Source organism: Alosa sapidissima, chromosome 11 (assembly GCF_018492685.1).
Source record: "Alosa sapidissima isolate fAloSap1 chromosome 11, fAloSap1.pri, whole genome shotgun sequence".
Lineage (NCBI taxonomy): Eukaryota > Metazoa > Chordata > Actinopteri > Clupeiformes > Clupeidae > Alosa > Alosa sapidissima.
The window spans coordinates 19,299,179-19,312,638 of NC_055967.1; the positions used below are offsets into that span (position 1 = coordinate 19,299,179).

At 44.7% G+C, this 13,460-nt stretch overlaps 1 protein-coding gene across 2 annotated transcripts in view; it reads right to left on the reverse strand.

Moving 5' to 3' along the window:
- gnao1a (guanine nucleotide binding protein (G protein), alpha activating activity polypeptide O, a) overlaps nt 1–13,460 on the reverse strand; it is a 96,394-nt gene continuing 82,934 nt past the window's right edge. The window contains exons 7-8 of one of the 2 annotated variants that reach the window (XM_042110598.1): nt 4,929–5,082; nt 1–1,553 (exon numbers count right to left, since the gene is read on the reverse strand). In XM_042110598.1, the coding sequence (XP_041966532.1) occupies nt 1,366–1,553; nt 4,929–5,082 (342 nt within the window). In that variant the 3' untranslated portion in view covers nt 1–1,365. Of the gene's footprint in view, nt 1,554–4,928; nt 5,083–8,516; nt 10,381–11,293; nt 11,448–13,460 lie in introns of those variants that run through there. The other variant, XM_042110599.1, reaches the window with a different exon arrangement.

Below are 13,460 nucleotides of genomic sequence, written 5' to 3' on the forward strand. Positions count from 1 at the left end.
TTGCTGTTGTCTTTTTCTTTTTTATGTTTTTTTTTCTATTTTGCACTTTTTGTGGGTTTTTTATTTCTTTTTTAATATCATCTATGTGAAGCATTTAACTGTTTCTTTATACAAAGGCTGTAGGGTCATGCTAACTTTAGACACAAGGCCAGTGCGAGAGGACTCCATTACCCAGCCCGTAGACAAACAAAACAGGAAGTCAATGAGAGGTGAGGGATGATGGGAGGTAGGAAGTGATGTAAGGAGAATGAGGAGAGGAGGGGGAGGGCAGAGGTGGGTCAGAAGAAGAAGAGGTGACAGACAACCAATAAATAAATTAATAAATTAATTAACGACAATAAAAAAGTAGAAGTTCCTTACATGACAATGTTAATAGGTTCTCATTACAGTGAACTAGTGTTTCTAGAACTATTCCCAAACTTGTCATTCTCAGGAGATTGGCACTGATATGACACTTTTCGTCGATTTGATTGGTTTAGAGGCCAGGGCGTGCACACAGCTGTGGCCCCTTTTTTCCACAATGCACACAGGCAATGGAGGTGGCCTACTAAAGTGACAGGGAATAACAGCGTGAACGACAGGAAACAAACAAACAAAGAAAAGAACATTAGAGAAGCTGAGAGGGTGCAATCCCGGGCGCCTTCTTTCTCTGGAGTATCAACTAGCCTAACAGAACTAATAGGATCGCCATGAAAACCCAGTCTGAAAAAACCTCAAACAAACAAACAAAAAAAAAGAGGAAAAGATTAACCCGCTACAGCTCATCCTGTTCTCACTGACCATAATCATTATCATAGTGCTCACTACAGCTACAGGCACCATAACTGTCCAAGTCATTGATAGAGCTATTGTTTTCTCATTTCTCAAGTCATACAGCAGTACGCTCAGGCAGACATGGACAGGTCAGCATCCCTGACTGATCGTCACGTAATAAATATACATACAATGAACAAAGAACACAAACAAAACAAAAAAAAAAACATTACAAAAACAATAGAACAAAAGACATTTTTGTAAAATAAGGGTTGTTTAGTTTCAACAAAAAGACACCGTGAGAAAGGAAAAGAACTACAACTGCAAAAGATGGGGAAAAAAACAAAAACAAAACAAAAAGAAACAAAAAAAAAGAAAACAAAAAAAGGTCCCAACTTTGTTCTAAAACCATAAAGGCTGGGTTTCTATAAGAAATCAGTTCTGTTGGCAGCTCCTTGAAGACAAACTAAAAACATTATATATATATTCATATTTATATTTATATATATATATGTATGCCTATTTTAAAATTATCATTATTATTATTTACCAACTTGCATTTTCAATAATAATCATTACCAAAGAGGTGACGTAAGAGAGAGCTGCGCGATCTCAGTACAGGCCACAACCTCGCAGGTTGTTGGCGATGATGATGTCGGTGACGGCGTCAAACACCACCTGGATGTTTCCTGTGTCGGTGGCACAGGTCATGTGACAGTAGATCTCCTTATTGGGCGAGCGGTTCTTGCTCTCGAACTGTGCTTGGATGTAAGCGGCGGCGTCCTCATAGGTGTTGGGCCCTGCAGGGCGGTGGAGGGTGAGGGCGGAATGACATGGGAGAAGAGAGGGAGATGGAGAGAGAGAGAGAGAGGAAAGAGGGAGAAAGGGGGTGAAGAAGAGAGAGAGGGAGGAAGGGATGACAGAGGCAAAAAAGTAAAGGGAGAGAGAGAGGAGAGGAGTGAAGGAATGGTACCAAGAGGAGAGAGAGAGGGGGGATGAGAGAGATATGAAGATGAGAGATGAAAACAAAGGAGTGAGAGAAAGAAGGGGAAAGAAGAAAGAGGGAGAAAGAAGACAGTGAGACAACGTGAGAGAACGTCAATTAACACGATATCAGAGACAAGTGAACAGAGAGGAAGAACAAAGAGAAGAGAAAGGAAAGCCTACATCTCCTCAATCACTCCCTCTCTCTACATCTCCTCTGAGTACAGACCAGCCTACATCTCCTCAATCACATGCACCTCTACACGAGTACAGACCAGCAGGAGCCTACATCTCCTCTGAGTACAGACCAGCCTACATCTCCTCAATCACGCGCACCTCTACATGAGTACAGACCAGCCTACATCTCCTCAATCACGTGCACCTCTACATAAGTACAGACCAGCCTACATCTCCTCAATCACGTGCACCTCTACATAAGTACAGACCAGCCTACATCTCCTCAATCACGCGCACCTCTACACGAGTACAGACCAGCCTACAGCTCCTCAATCACGCGCACCTCTACACGAGTACAGACCAGCCTACAGCTCCTCAAACACAATTGTTCATATAAACAATCACGTTTTGTACAGTAATGTGACGGAATATATCTAATAACTATTTTATCTAGAATTAAAAGTAATAATTACCTTCATAATATTACTACTAGACTACTAATAGTAATGTAAAATAAAGTTTGTCTAATTGTCCTTTCTGCTGCTCTGACTTTGCATCACATGCAACAGCTGTTGGAGCGGAGCTCTGCCTCTGCCTCGTAGTGGTGCAAGCCAGAGGGAGAGTCAGAGTTCTGTCTGGTCGGCTGAGAGCCACATCAGCTGCTCTGCACCTCAGCAGCCGTCCTGCTAGCACTCAGCTATCTCACACATCAGCAGCCCGGGACACTCAGCAGCGCACCTCGCTGATTAATCTGGACACGTTCGGTTCTGGCCAGGCTCGACGTGAGGTGAGGATACCCAGGCTTTGATGCAGGGCTGACCCAAATCTGCAGCGCCTGGCCTACTGAGCTACTGTTGTGCTGGAGAGGCAACTGAGCCAAAAATAAAAATAAACGTGAGGCTACCCCAAAAGATGCAGATGGATCTGAAGAGGCGGGAGAAACAGCAGCATGGATTCTGGGTGTGTGTGTATTGTATTGGTCATATGTAACACGTGTGTGAGACTACAAATTATGTATGAGTGGGGGTGTGTATGTTTGATAAACATATATGTTGTCTGTGTGTGTGTGCATATGCACTGGTGTCTGTGAGTGTGTATATGTGTGTGTGTGTGTGTGTGTGCACTGGTGTCTGTGTGTGTGTGCATGTGCACTGGTGTCTGTGAGTGTGTATATACTGTATGTGTGTGTGTATGTGCACTAGTGTCTGTGAGTGTGTATATATGTGTGTGTATGTGCACTGGTGTCTGTGTGTGTGTGCACTGGTGTCTGTGAGTGTGTATATATATATGTGTGTGTGTATGTGCACTGGTGTCTGTGAGTGTGTGTGTGTCTACTGAAGAGTGGGGCTTCACGCATCCATCACTGCCTAAGCTCTCTCCCTGGCTGCTGAAGCGTGCTGCAGCCTGCGCTGCTCGGCGGCGGATCGCTCATGGCAGCTGCCCATGGCCCTTATCTCTGGCTTTTCTCTGCGCTTTTCTGTTCACAGGTCAGCGTGCAAACACAATGCTGAGTCTGTCTGACAACAGTGATTCCAATGAAAAGACTAATGTGTTGATTTGTTTGGGTCAAGTTTGAACAGAGGGTCTTACACAGGATCAGTTATCTTATTATTATTATTATTATCTTGGCTATGTGGATATCCAGGCCCGATGAAATATGTCTTTAAAAATCCTTGAAATGGACTTCCTCAAATAACCCAACATCCCTTAACCCAAACCAAACACCAGAGGGGGAATAGTTTTGCTATGGTTTGGGGGACAAGCTTGCTCCACTTGGTTTGTTTATGGAGCCAGGTCTGTATTGACCATTTTTTTACAGCATACAAGGAATGGAGAGCTAGTAGCATAGAAATCTAGATGCTCCCTAGCGGCAGCAAATTACATTTGCTTCCAGGGCTAGTCTAGCAACTCTCCGCTTGTGAGCTCGAAAAATTAAACCTCTATCAGGCCAATCAAATCGTGTAGAGAGTCGTTAGGCGGGCTTAAAGGAACCGTATGTAAGAAATGTAATTCAATTAATCATAAAATGGCCCTGATTTGTCACTAGACATTAGGAAATCATGCTAATTTCAAATACTTCATTAAGAAATATATCACTGACAACAGTAGTCCGGCCAGGATATCGTCATTTAAAAAAGTGAAGTTGCAGCCCTCAACTGATGTTGATGTTTACATATTTGTGTTTTAGCCTGATCCGCCACCCTCCACCTATCTAGTAATCACAAAGTCAGTAGTGTTTCGGCATCTGGGTTGCCAGCTCTGCTCTAGTTACCACATCTGCGGTGTACACCGCTCTACAGTATTTTGAAAGCGATTGTAGTACCAGTTTTGGCCAAAATCCTACATACGGTTCCTTTAACATAATGATTGATGGCAGAGTTGCAACAGTTTGGCTTGAATTCCTTGCTACTTGAAAACAAAGAAGATGGATGTTGCTGTTGGCCAACAGTGTGACACGAGTTAAGCTTTTTTTAAGTTGGCAAAAGTTTGAACTAGCTAACTAGCTCCGCTGGTGGGAAAACGTATGGGACTCATAGCGCTGTCCTATTGCGTGCAGAGGGAATTTGAAAGACAACTGATTATCCCGCCCCTTGGACTGAGCACTGCAAACGGTGAGTGCCCAGACCCTACATTTTAATGTGGGTCTGGCTCGTCAGGCTAGAGAGCTAGCAGATCATGAGGAGAAATTTGCTGAGTCTGACAAAAATTGTTACAGGTTAGAAATTGCTATAGGAATTGCTTATGGTACACTTTAATTGGGTCTTTCATTTGGAGATATGCTTTCAAAACTAAAACTCTGGTTCTCCTTTGGTCACGTTGTGAGACAAAGCTCACATTCTAGCTCCTTATTTTCTATTATTTAAGTACAATTATAAGAATTATCTTATTAATTTATTAATACTCAATCTATATGCACGTCTGATTTGTAAATGTTACAGCAAGGAGGACTAAGAGTCCTGAGAGAGGTAAGCTGGTCAGGAAAGCGTTAGAATATGATGATGGTAGACTCTTACCTGTGTATTCAGGGAAACAGATACTCAAGGCGGATTTCTTAATCTTTTCAGCAAACAGGTCTTTCTTGTTGAGGAAGAGAATGATGGAAGTGTCAATGAAGAATTTGTTGTTACAGATGGAATCGAAGAGCATAAGAGACTCATGCATGCGATTCTGCAAAGGGAAACAAGAAAGAGGAGAGAGAGAGAAGGGAATAGAGGAGAAGAGAAATATAGGAATAGAAAGAAAGAAAGAAAGGTAGTGGGAAAAGGAGAACAGATTAGAATTAGGTGTACAAACCACCACAAAGGAAGTTGAACCCAGACAGTTGTTGGAATAAAAGTGGAGAAAGCATAAATTAGTGTAAGCGCCACTTTCACCCAGCATACAGTAGATGTGTGCCAAATGTGTGTGTGTGTGTGTTGGAAAGCACAGAATCCAGTAGAATAGAATGGGCTGGAACATGCTGTGGGTGGGACAAGCAAACTTGGAAAAAAGAAGAGAAAAAGAGAGACCGGAAACAAAGCATAGCTGAACAGCAAATTCATTCTGTGCTGTTCCCTCTGCTGCAGGTTTTACAAGGCTGCTGTACCCAGTAGAAACGAGTGAAGGGATATGGACAGAGAGAGATAGATAGATAGATAGATAGATAGATAAAAAGCGAGAGAGAGAGAGCATGGCATGTTGCCACAATATGCATTGTTATGTGTATTCATTTCCTGTGCGTCTTTCTGGCAGCCATTGAGATTCTCCCCATGAACAATGACACTATTTAATAAGCGGAACACTTTTCCTCCAGGAGGACATGAGAGACAGAAAATAGAGTTCTTGAGAAAGAGAGAGAGAGAGAAAGAGTGAGAGAGAGAGAGAAAAAGAGAGAGAGAGCAAGAGCACAAAGCAGAGGTGTGATCCTGCATACATACAGTAAAGGTTAAGCTCTCCAAATTCTTAATCAATTTCAATAATGTCCTTTTTGCACTTCACACATAAAAATGCAAGCCACATTTTCCTAAATCTACTTCCACAATAAAGTGCACATTATGGTGAGTTCACACAAAAATTTACTGAAAATCACATTTCTAACAATCCTACCCCTTGATCTAACACGAATATATATACACAAACCGCAGGCACGCACACACCAAACAGTGAAGCATAGAAAAGAGCAGCTTAAAAGAAATCGGAAACAGTAAGAGAGATGATGCCAAACACCGTTAAGAAGACTCACTCAAGACTCATTAAGCACGGGACACTGAGTTTCATGGGCTCTTTAATCAATCATTTTTTATATAAATACATATTAATCGTTCAAATAAATAATGTCAGCAGCGACAGAGACATTCAGAAAAACAAAACAAAAACAAAAAAAAACAAAAACAAAAACAAAACAAATACTAATTACAGCAGAGGTGCCGGCGGGCTGCAGGCTGACGGGCCCATAGAGGAGCTCCAAACGGGAGGACAGCGTTTACCTGCCGCTAAAGCACAGCTGGAGCTAAAACAGAGAGTTGCTAAAACAGGGAGTAAGACCCCTGCAAAGGAAAATGGGGGAATATGATCAAACCTGGCAACAACAACATTTCTTTGACTGCACTGTGTAGCAAAAAAATAAAATAATGATGTAAAAAATAAATAATAATAGGGATAATAAGCTGTGCTGATCTTGCATTGTTTAAAAACTGCCTGCTCAACTGCCAGTGTGCAAAGTAGAGGATGGCACTGTTTGTGTAAAGAGGTTTTGGCAAGAAGTTAGAAGTGTGATATATTTTAAAATATACATAACAAAAAAAGAAAAGTCTTGCCTGCTGTGTGTGCATAATTTAAGTTTGCTGTGGAAAGACTACTGCTCATGGACAGAGAGAGCGAGAGAAAGAGAGAGAGAGAAAGAGAGAGAGAGAGAGAGAGCCACAGCCAGGGCGACCACACCAGCACACCACCTATCAGTCTCACAGCAGCAGACAGAACCAATTACCCATAAGCCTCTTTACCTTGGGCAGAGAACTTCGTTACCCATAAGTCTTCCTGCTGCGGTCACTGATTTTATTACCCATCATTCCCTCAACCAAATACATATGCTTTACAGCCCAGCGATCTCACAGTATTTGCCGACCTGGAAGCCATCTTTCAGCGAGACAGCCCTCACGCAGACACCTAAACTCACTGCTCTGTCAGGCTCTCGATTGGGAGAGTTGACGGCTCTCCAGCTGTGAGTAACAGAGCTAGCAGGGATTGAAGGGAGATTCCTTCCCATCTACAGCATCACGAAAAGAAAGGTCTTCTATCGAAATATAAAACCAAGAAGAATATCATCTGGAACAAAGTCTGGATGAATCAGAGAATGAAACAGAATTTGAAAGAGAGAGAGAGAGAGGGGAGAGAGACAGAAAGAAAGAGAGAGAGAGAGACAGAGAGAGATAGATGAGAAGAGAATCCGGTGGTGTATCATAAAACATAAAGCTGGGAGGCAATGCTGAGGAAGTTGAAAGCGCTGAAATGATTCACCGTGACGTTGGCGCACACCCAGACACGTCGCAGGTTAACAGCACCCAGCCTGCCACCTCACCTGCCAGAGGGAAGAGGAGGGCGAGAGGACGGCCCACGTCACCAAATCAGCTGCCTCTCCGCACACACACACACACACACTCTCCCTCTCAACCCGGCCGGTGGGAGAAACAGCAGCGTGTGTCGTGTCTGGCCCCTTGCTTTGCGCTTGCATCAGCGCGATGCCTCTACTTGCCCTCCTCATTCGCCCATGCGTGCCGTGCACAGCGTCCACCGTGCGGGCGGCGGGGCAGGTGTGCGAGAGGAGCGCTTTGGAAAGAGGCTCGGTGAAGGACGGGGAGCGGCGCCGCGCGCCGAGGCCGCCTGTTCCCTCTGCCCTCGTCCTCTCCCACAGCGTCGGCTTAATGAGAGGAGCAACAGCTGTTTCCTGCTAAATGAATCCACTGATGCCTCATCAGTCACAGCCCTGTGTGTGTGTGCGTGCGTGTGTGTGTGTGTGTGTGTGTGAGTGCACGACACTCAACAACATCTCAATGCCACCACAGGCGACAGAGGTGACTTCAGGTCAGCTCATTGGGGCTATAACAGCCTCATAAACAGAGGCCCAGGACTAACACTCCACTCCACTCCACTCCACTCCACACAGGTCTCCACATAGAGGACGCAAACGGAGCGCAAGACTCCCATAACCAGAACGGCGTGTGTCGCATGATGGATGACTTCAGAGCCTAGCTTTGTAAACATAATAACGTATATAAAGAGGAGAGGATAATGGATGAAATGGGCATCAGTGCAAATATGCTTAGGGACAGAGGACCAGAGAGAGGAGAGAGTGAGCGAGAGAGAGAGAGAAAGAGAGAGATAGAGAGAATAGCTGGTCTAAGATCTGGTGAGTGGCTGGCGATGGGATCGTGAGTGTTAGCCGAATTAAGCATGGCGCCGGAGGCCTTGGGCAGCAGACTGAGACGGCGGAGAGAGAGAGGGAGAGAGAGAGAGGGAGAGAGAGAGAGGGAGAGGGAGAGAGAGAGGGAGAGAGAGAGAGGGAGGGAGAGAGAGGGAGAGAGAGAGAGGGAGAGGGAGAGAGAGAGGGAGAGAGAGAGAGGGAGGGAGAGAGAGAGAGGGAGGGAGAGAGAGGGAGAGGGAGAGAGAGAGGGAGAGAGAGAGAGGGAGACACGAGAGGTGTGGACTCCAGATGGAAAGCGCGGCGGATTAGCTGTACTCACGCCACAGACACACACACACACACACACACACACACACTGGCCGCTAGCACCCATGCTGGTGCTGAATCACACAGAGATGTTGAGAGCTCGCTTAAGAGTCCTATTTACACAGACATCCTTCAGAGCAAAGCTAGGAGAATACAAAAGCAAGACCCAACCAAAAGAAAGAAAAAATAATAGTAGAAAACAATGTCCTCAGAAGTAAACCACTTTAAAAAAACCCATTTTGCCACGTAGATGCTGAGAACGAGTCCTAAAGACACCCATTTGGCTGTGTAGATGCTAACAATGAGCCCTTTGTGAACATTTTAATGATTGAGGGGTTTTTTTTCTCTTTGAAAGTTCTTGGCTGTTTATGCAAGTCACTGCATGGCAAGTATAAAAAGAACAGACACAAATATCAAATCAGTCAAGCTTTTCTTCACCAGTGACAGCATCAGAAAGTCATCAGCTCTCCTCTCCTTGGTCTTACGAGAACCTGGCCATCGCTAAAGGTTAATTGGATGTTAAACATGACTGATACATGATAAATGATAAATTGCGATCAATTATTAATGTACAGGCTGCTGTTATACATCTACAGTCACCCTTCCTTATCACTGTTGTCAAGTCGATTGTGGAGAATAAGCTGTACAGCCTGACAACCTGCGCCCGTCTCCATCATGGCCATGTGGAGACGCAGCGATGTGATGTAGAGAAAGGATGGCGTGCCTCGTACTCATTTTACGCTCATTTAAGCAGCTCCTCAGAGAGGCAGTAGAACAGTGGGAGCTCAGGTTCCATTTAAATGCCAACAGTTGTGTTTCATCTGAAGAACAACATTTCTGTCCTGACATTGTAACCCAACACATAACATTCCATGATTGTCTAAAAATTCTACACTGACACAGTTATAGCTAGAGTAATTTGCAGACGCTTTTGTACAAAGTGAAAATCAAAGATCACTTGAGTGTAATAGCAAACCCACTGCGGTGGAATGATTTGATGAGATACTCTACCCTAGTGAATCATGGTTTGTAAAGTATATTTTATAATAGTGCAACGGTAGTTTCTCTCACATGTGCTTCCTATGTAGTTGTGCACATGAAGATGTAAAACATAGTCTGCACTCCCATAAACCATGACCAAGATCATCCCAATGACAATACTGGAAATTACAATGAAAGGTCTCATCGTTGACACACACATAAAATAGCTCAAATTAAGCCATAGCAATCTTTGGTCTTTCTGCAAACACAGTGGATGCTACTGCGAACATCCTTGGTGTAGTCTTGGCACTTAATAGTTTTGGCAGAGATAAATATTAATTTTGGCTTACTCCCAACAGCATTAGGTACAGTAGGAAACTTAATTCCAACTAGAAATGACGGCTTTTTCATATAACCTTGTCCACACTAAAATTTTTCTTTTCTGGCAAATAAAATAATCTTTTGTATTAGCGAAAGGGTTCTATACAGCGTTGTGAACTGGCAGCCAAAGAACGTTTTTTATCAGGGGACTTCCAGCAGAATGATAAAGGATCTTTTACAGAAACCGAATTGGAGTGGTGAGGCCAGAGGTCAGTAGAGACCGCAGCCGCGCAGGTTGTTGGCGATGATGACGTCAGTGACGGCGTCGAAGACGAACTGGATGTTGTTGGTGTCGGTGGCGCAAGTGATGTGAGCGTACACCTCCTTGTGGGTAGACTTGTTCTTGGTCTCATACTGACCCTGGATGTACACCACGGCATCTGTGAAAGTGTCAGGGCCTGGGGAGGAAGAGGAGGAGGAGGAGGGAGAGGAGGAAGTGAAGGAGGAGGAAATGGAGGAGAACGAGGAGGAGGAGAGGGGAAAGGGGGATGGATAGAGGGTGGAGGAGGAGTTATGAAGATGTAAGGAGAGAGATTAAAAAAACAGGCAGACATAAATTGAGATGGAAAGAGTGTGTGTGCAAAAAAGGAAAGTGAGGGTAGAAGAGAAACAGACATGTAAGTCAGTCCAAGAGAGGAAGAGAAAATAAGAGAGAGAGAGAGAGAGAGAGAGAGAGAGTTGAAGGGAAGGAGATGTAATGGAGGCAGGAATGAAAGGCAATAAGGCCCAGAGGGAATAAGACTCAGAAAGAATTGGACACAAAGTGACAAAAGAAAAGTGAGAACAAAGTAGAGACAGAAAGACAGAAAACAACAGCAAGCAGTGCACAGGGAGTTGGGAATAAGAGGAGGAGAGGGAGGGAAGGAGGAAGGACACATGAAATGGTGCATAGGGCTGAAGGTAATCATCCCATATTTTTAGCAGTTTCATATCTAATCTAATCTGAACTTGAGGCCCAGGAATACTCTAGCCTGGTAAGTGGATTACTGGCAGTGGAGGCACACCTTGTTTTGTGCATTTGTCTGGCTAGACATGATGGCTATGCTGCTCTCTCTCTCTCTCTCTCTCTCTCTCTCTCTCTCTCTCTCTCTCTCTCTCCTCTCTCTCTCTCTCTCTCTCTCTCTCTCTCTCTCTCTCTCTCTCTCTCTCTCTCTCTCTCTCTCTCTCTCTCTCTCTCTCTCATGGGTGCTCAAAGCCCAGGTGAGTGAGGTAGGGGCAGACAGAGAATCTAACTGCTAAAGAATAAATATGGCTAAATTCTTCTTCCTCTGCTACTACATCTTCATCTTCATCAATGGGATAGTGGGTTACCTGTGTACTCAGGGAAGCAGATACTAAGAGGAGACTTCTTTATTTTGTCCTCAAAAATGTCCTTCTTATTGAGGAAAAGAATGATGGAGGTGTCTGTGAACCATTTGTTGTTGCAGATGCTGTCAAAGAGCTTCAGGGACTCGTGCAGACGGTTCTGTGGGACGGAAAAACAGGCTGTCAGGTTCCGCCTGTCCGGCTGTCTCTCAGTCATACTTACACTTACAGACACACACACACAGTACATACAGAAGTGCAGTACAGACAGGCAAATGTAAACTTGCATGCACACACACACACTAATGTACACTCACATACAGACAGACACACATACTGTAATACACACACAAGTAGTTTTAACAGTTGAAAAGAAGAAAAACTCAAAAGCAGGAAAAGGAAATGAAGAAACTGCCTGCCAGAAGGATCAAATTGTACATTTAACATTAATCCATTCATTATGTTTTTTTAAACCATCACAATCAAATTGACTGAGTTGTTTTGGACAGATATGGCAGGGACGTAATTGCTGCAGCACAGGGCATTAGTCAGGAGTCAAGAGTCCATGCAGCTGGTTAATATAAGCTAAAGCAGACTCCTGTGCTGTAGGAGCCCTGGGCTTGCGCTGTGCAGAGAGGCATGCATTGACTAGGGGGACTGTTAACATTGGTATTCAGTGGTTTGGGGGTATAATTCATAATTCATATGGGTACTCAGTGGTTTGGGGCTGGACGCTGGGTACGTCCTCTGGACCATCCAGAAGTTACTAATGCAGAGTTGGAAGCAGACACTCTCTCTGATGTGTGTGGAGTTGGCGACCATTTACTAGGACAGATTGGAGTGTGTGTGTGTGTGTGTGTGTGTGTGTGTGTGTGTGTGTGTGTGTGTGTTTGTGTGTGTGTAGACCCTTGCAGCAGTCTGTGTGAACAGATGCAAAAAGGGCCAACTACACTTCATCTAGTGTAATAAACACTCACACTGAATCACATTATATTAATCACCTAATGGAGGGGGAAAAGCTTTCTGACGGCAAATCATGTCCTGCTTAAAAGCTTCTTGATCGATTTCAGAAATGCATAGTCATGGGGCTACATACAGACAGATAAGCACACCAAAACACTCTCACATACTTGCCTTTTCTCTTTTACACACACAGACACACACAACCATGCATGTACCCAAATATTTGTGCACAGACAATCTACATATGCATACGCACTGACGAACACAAGTACACACACTCTCACAAACGACACAACATGAAAGGAGTGCTGCTTTCAACTCTTTGTGGCTTATTGCTTAGCTGTTTGCAGGGTGTTATTTTGTTGTTTGTTTGTTTGGGGTGGATGGTTGGTTGCGTACCTGGGTGAGTGTTTGTAGGATGGGACCTCTGGGAGCTGGGTTTAGCGATTGGCGAGTGGTTAGAGAGGACAGCCGATGGCAGGCGAGAGATGACAGCAGAGGAGTTGAGGCGTTTGAGACGGAAGAAATCGAGCTGCTGGGGAGGATGTGGCCACCACTGGAGCAGCGCGCACGCACACGCACACACACACACACACTCACAGACCCTCTCTCTACCTCTCTCTCTCCTCTCTCTCACACACAATCTCAATCCCCCCCCCCTCTCTCTCACACACACACACAAACACATCTTCACACAGCCAAAGGCACACACACATTCTCTTCCCACATGCTCTCACACACTCCCAGAATGACCACAGCCCCAGCGTGAGGAAAAAGTAGCTGAAGAGCAGGCCGCCCAAGTCCAAATCTCCTGGACAAAGCCCGCAGAACACTCCAGAACCAAAGCCCACAGAAGACTCCGGAAACGAAGTCCGCTCCGGAACCGAAGCCGACACATAGAACATCCTCAGATAAACCTGCGTTGTGGCTTCAGTTCAAACCAAGAACTCGATGGCTGGTGGAGACTTACTCCAAACTCTGATCATATTAGATCATTATACGATTTTTATTACAATCACAACCTCCAATCCTGGGTCTGAACTGAAGCCTGAGTTGAGGTTAAATCCATTTGGTGATCCCAGAGTAGTAAGTTATGAGAAACAGGACAGTGGGAGGTGGAAAGCGAGGAGAGTGGAGTGAGAGAGAGAGAGACTGGACACACAGAGAGAAGGACAGCACAGGGAAACAAGCACATGTGGTTCTCACTCCA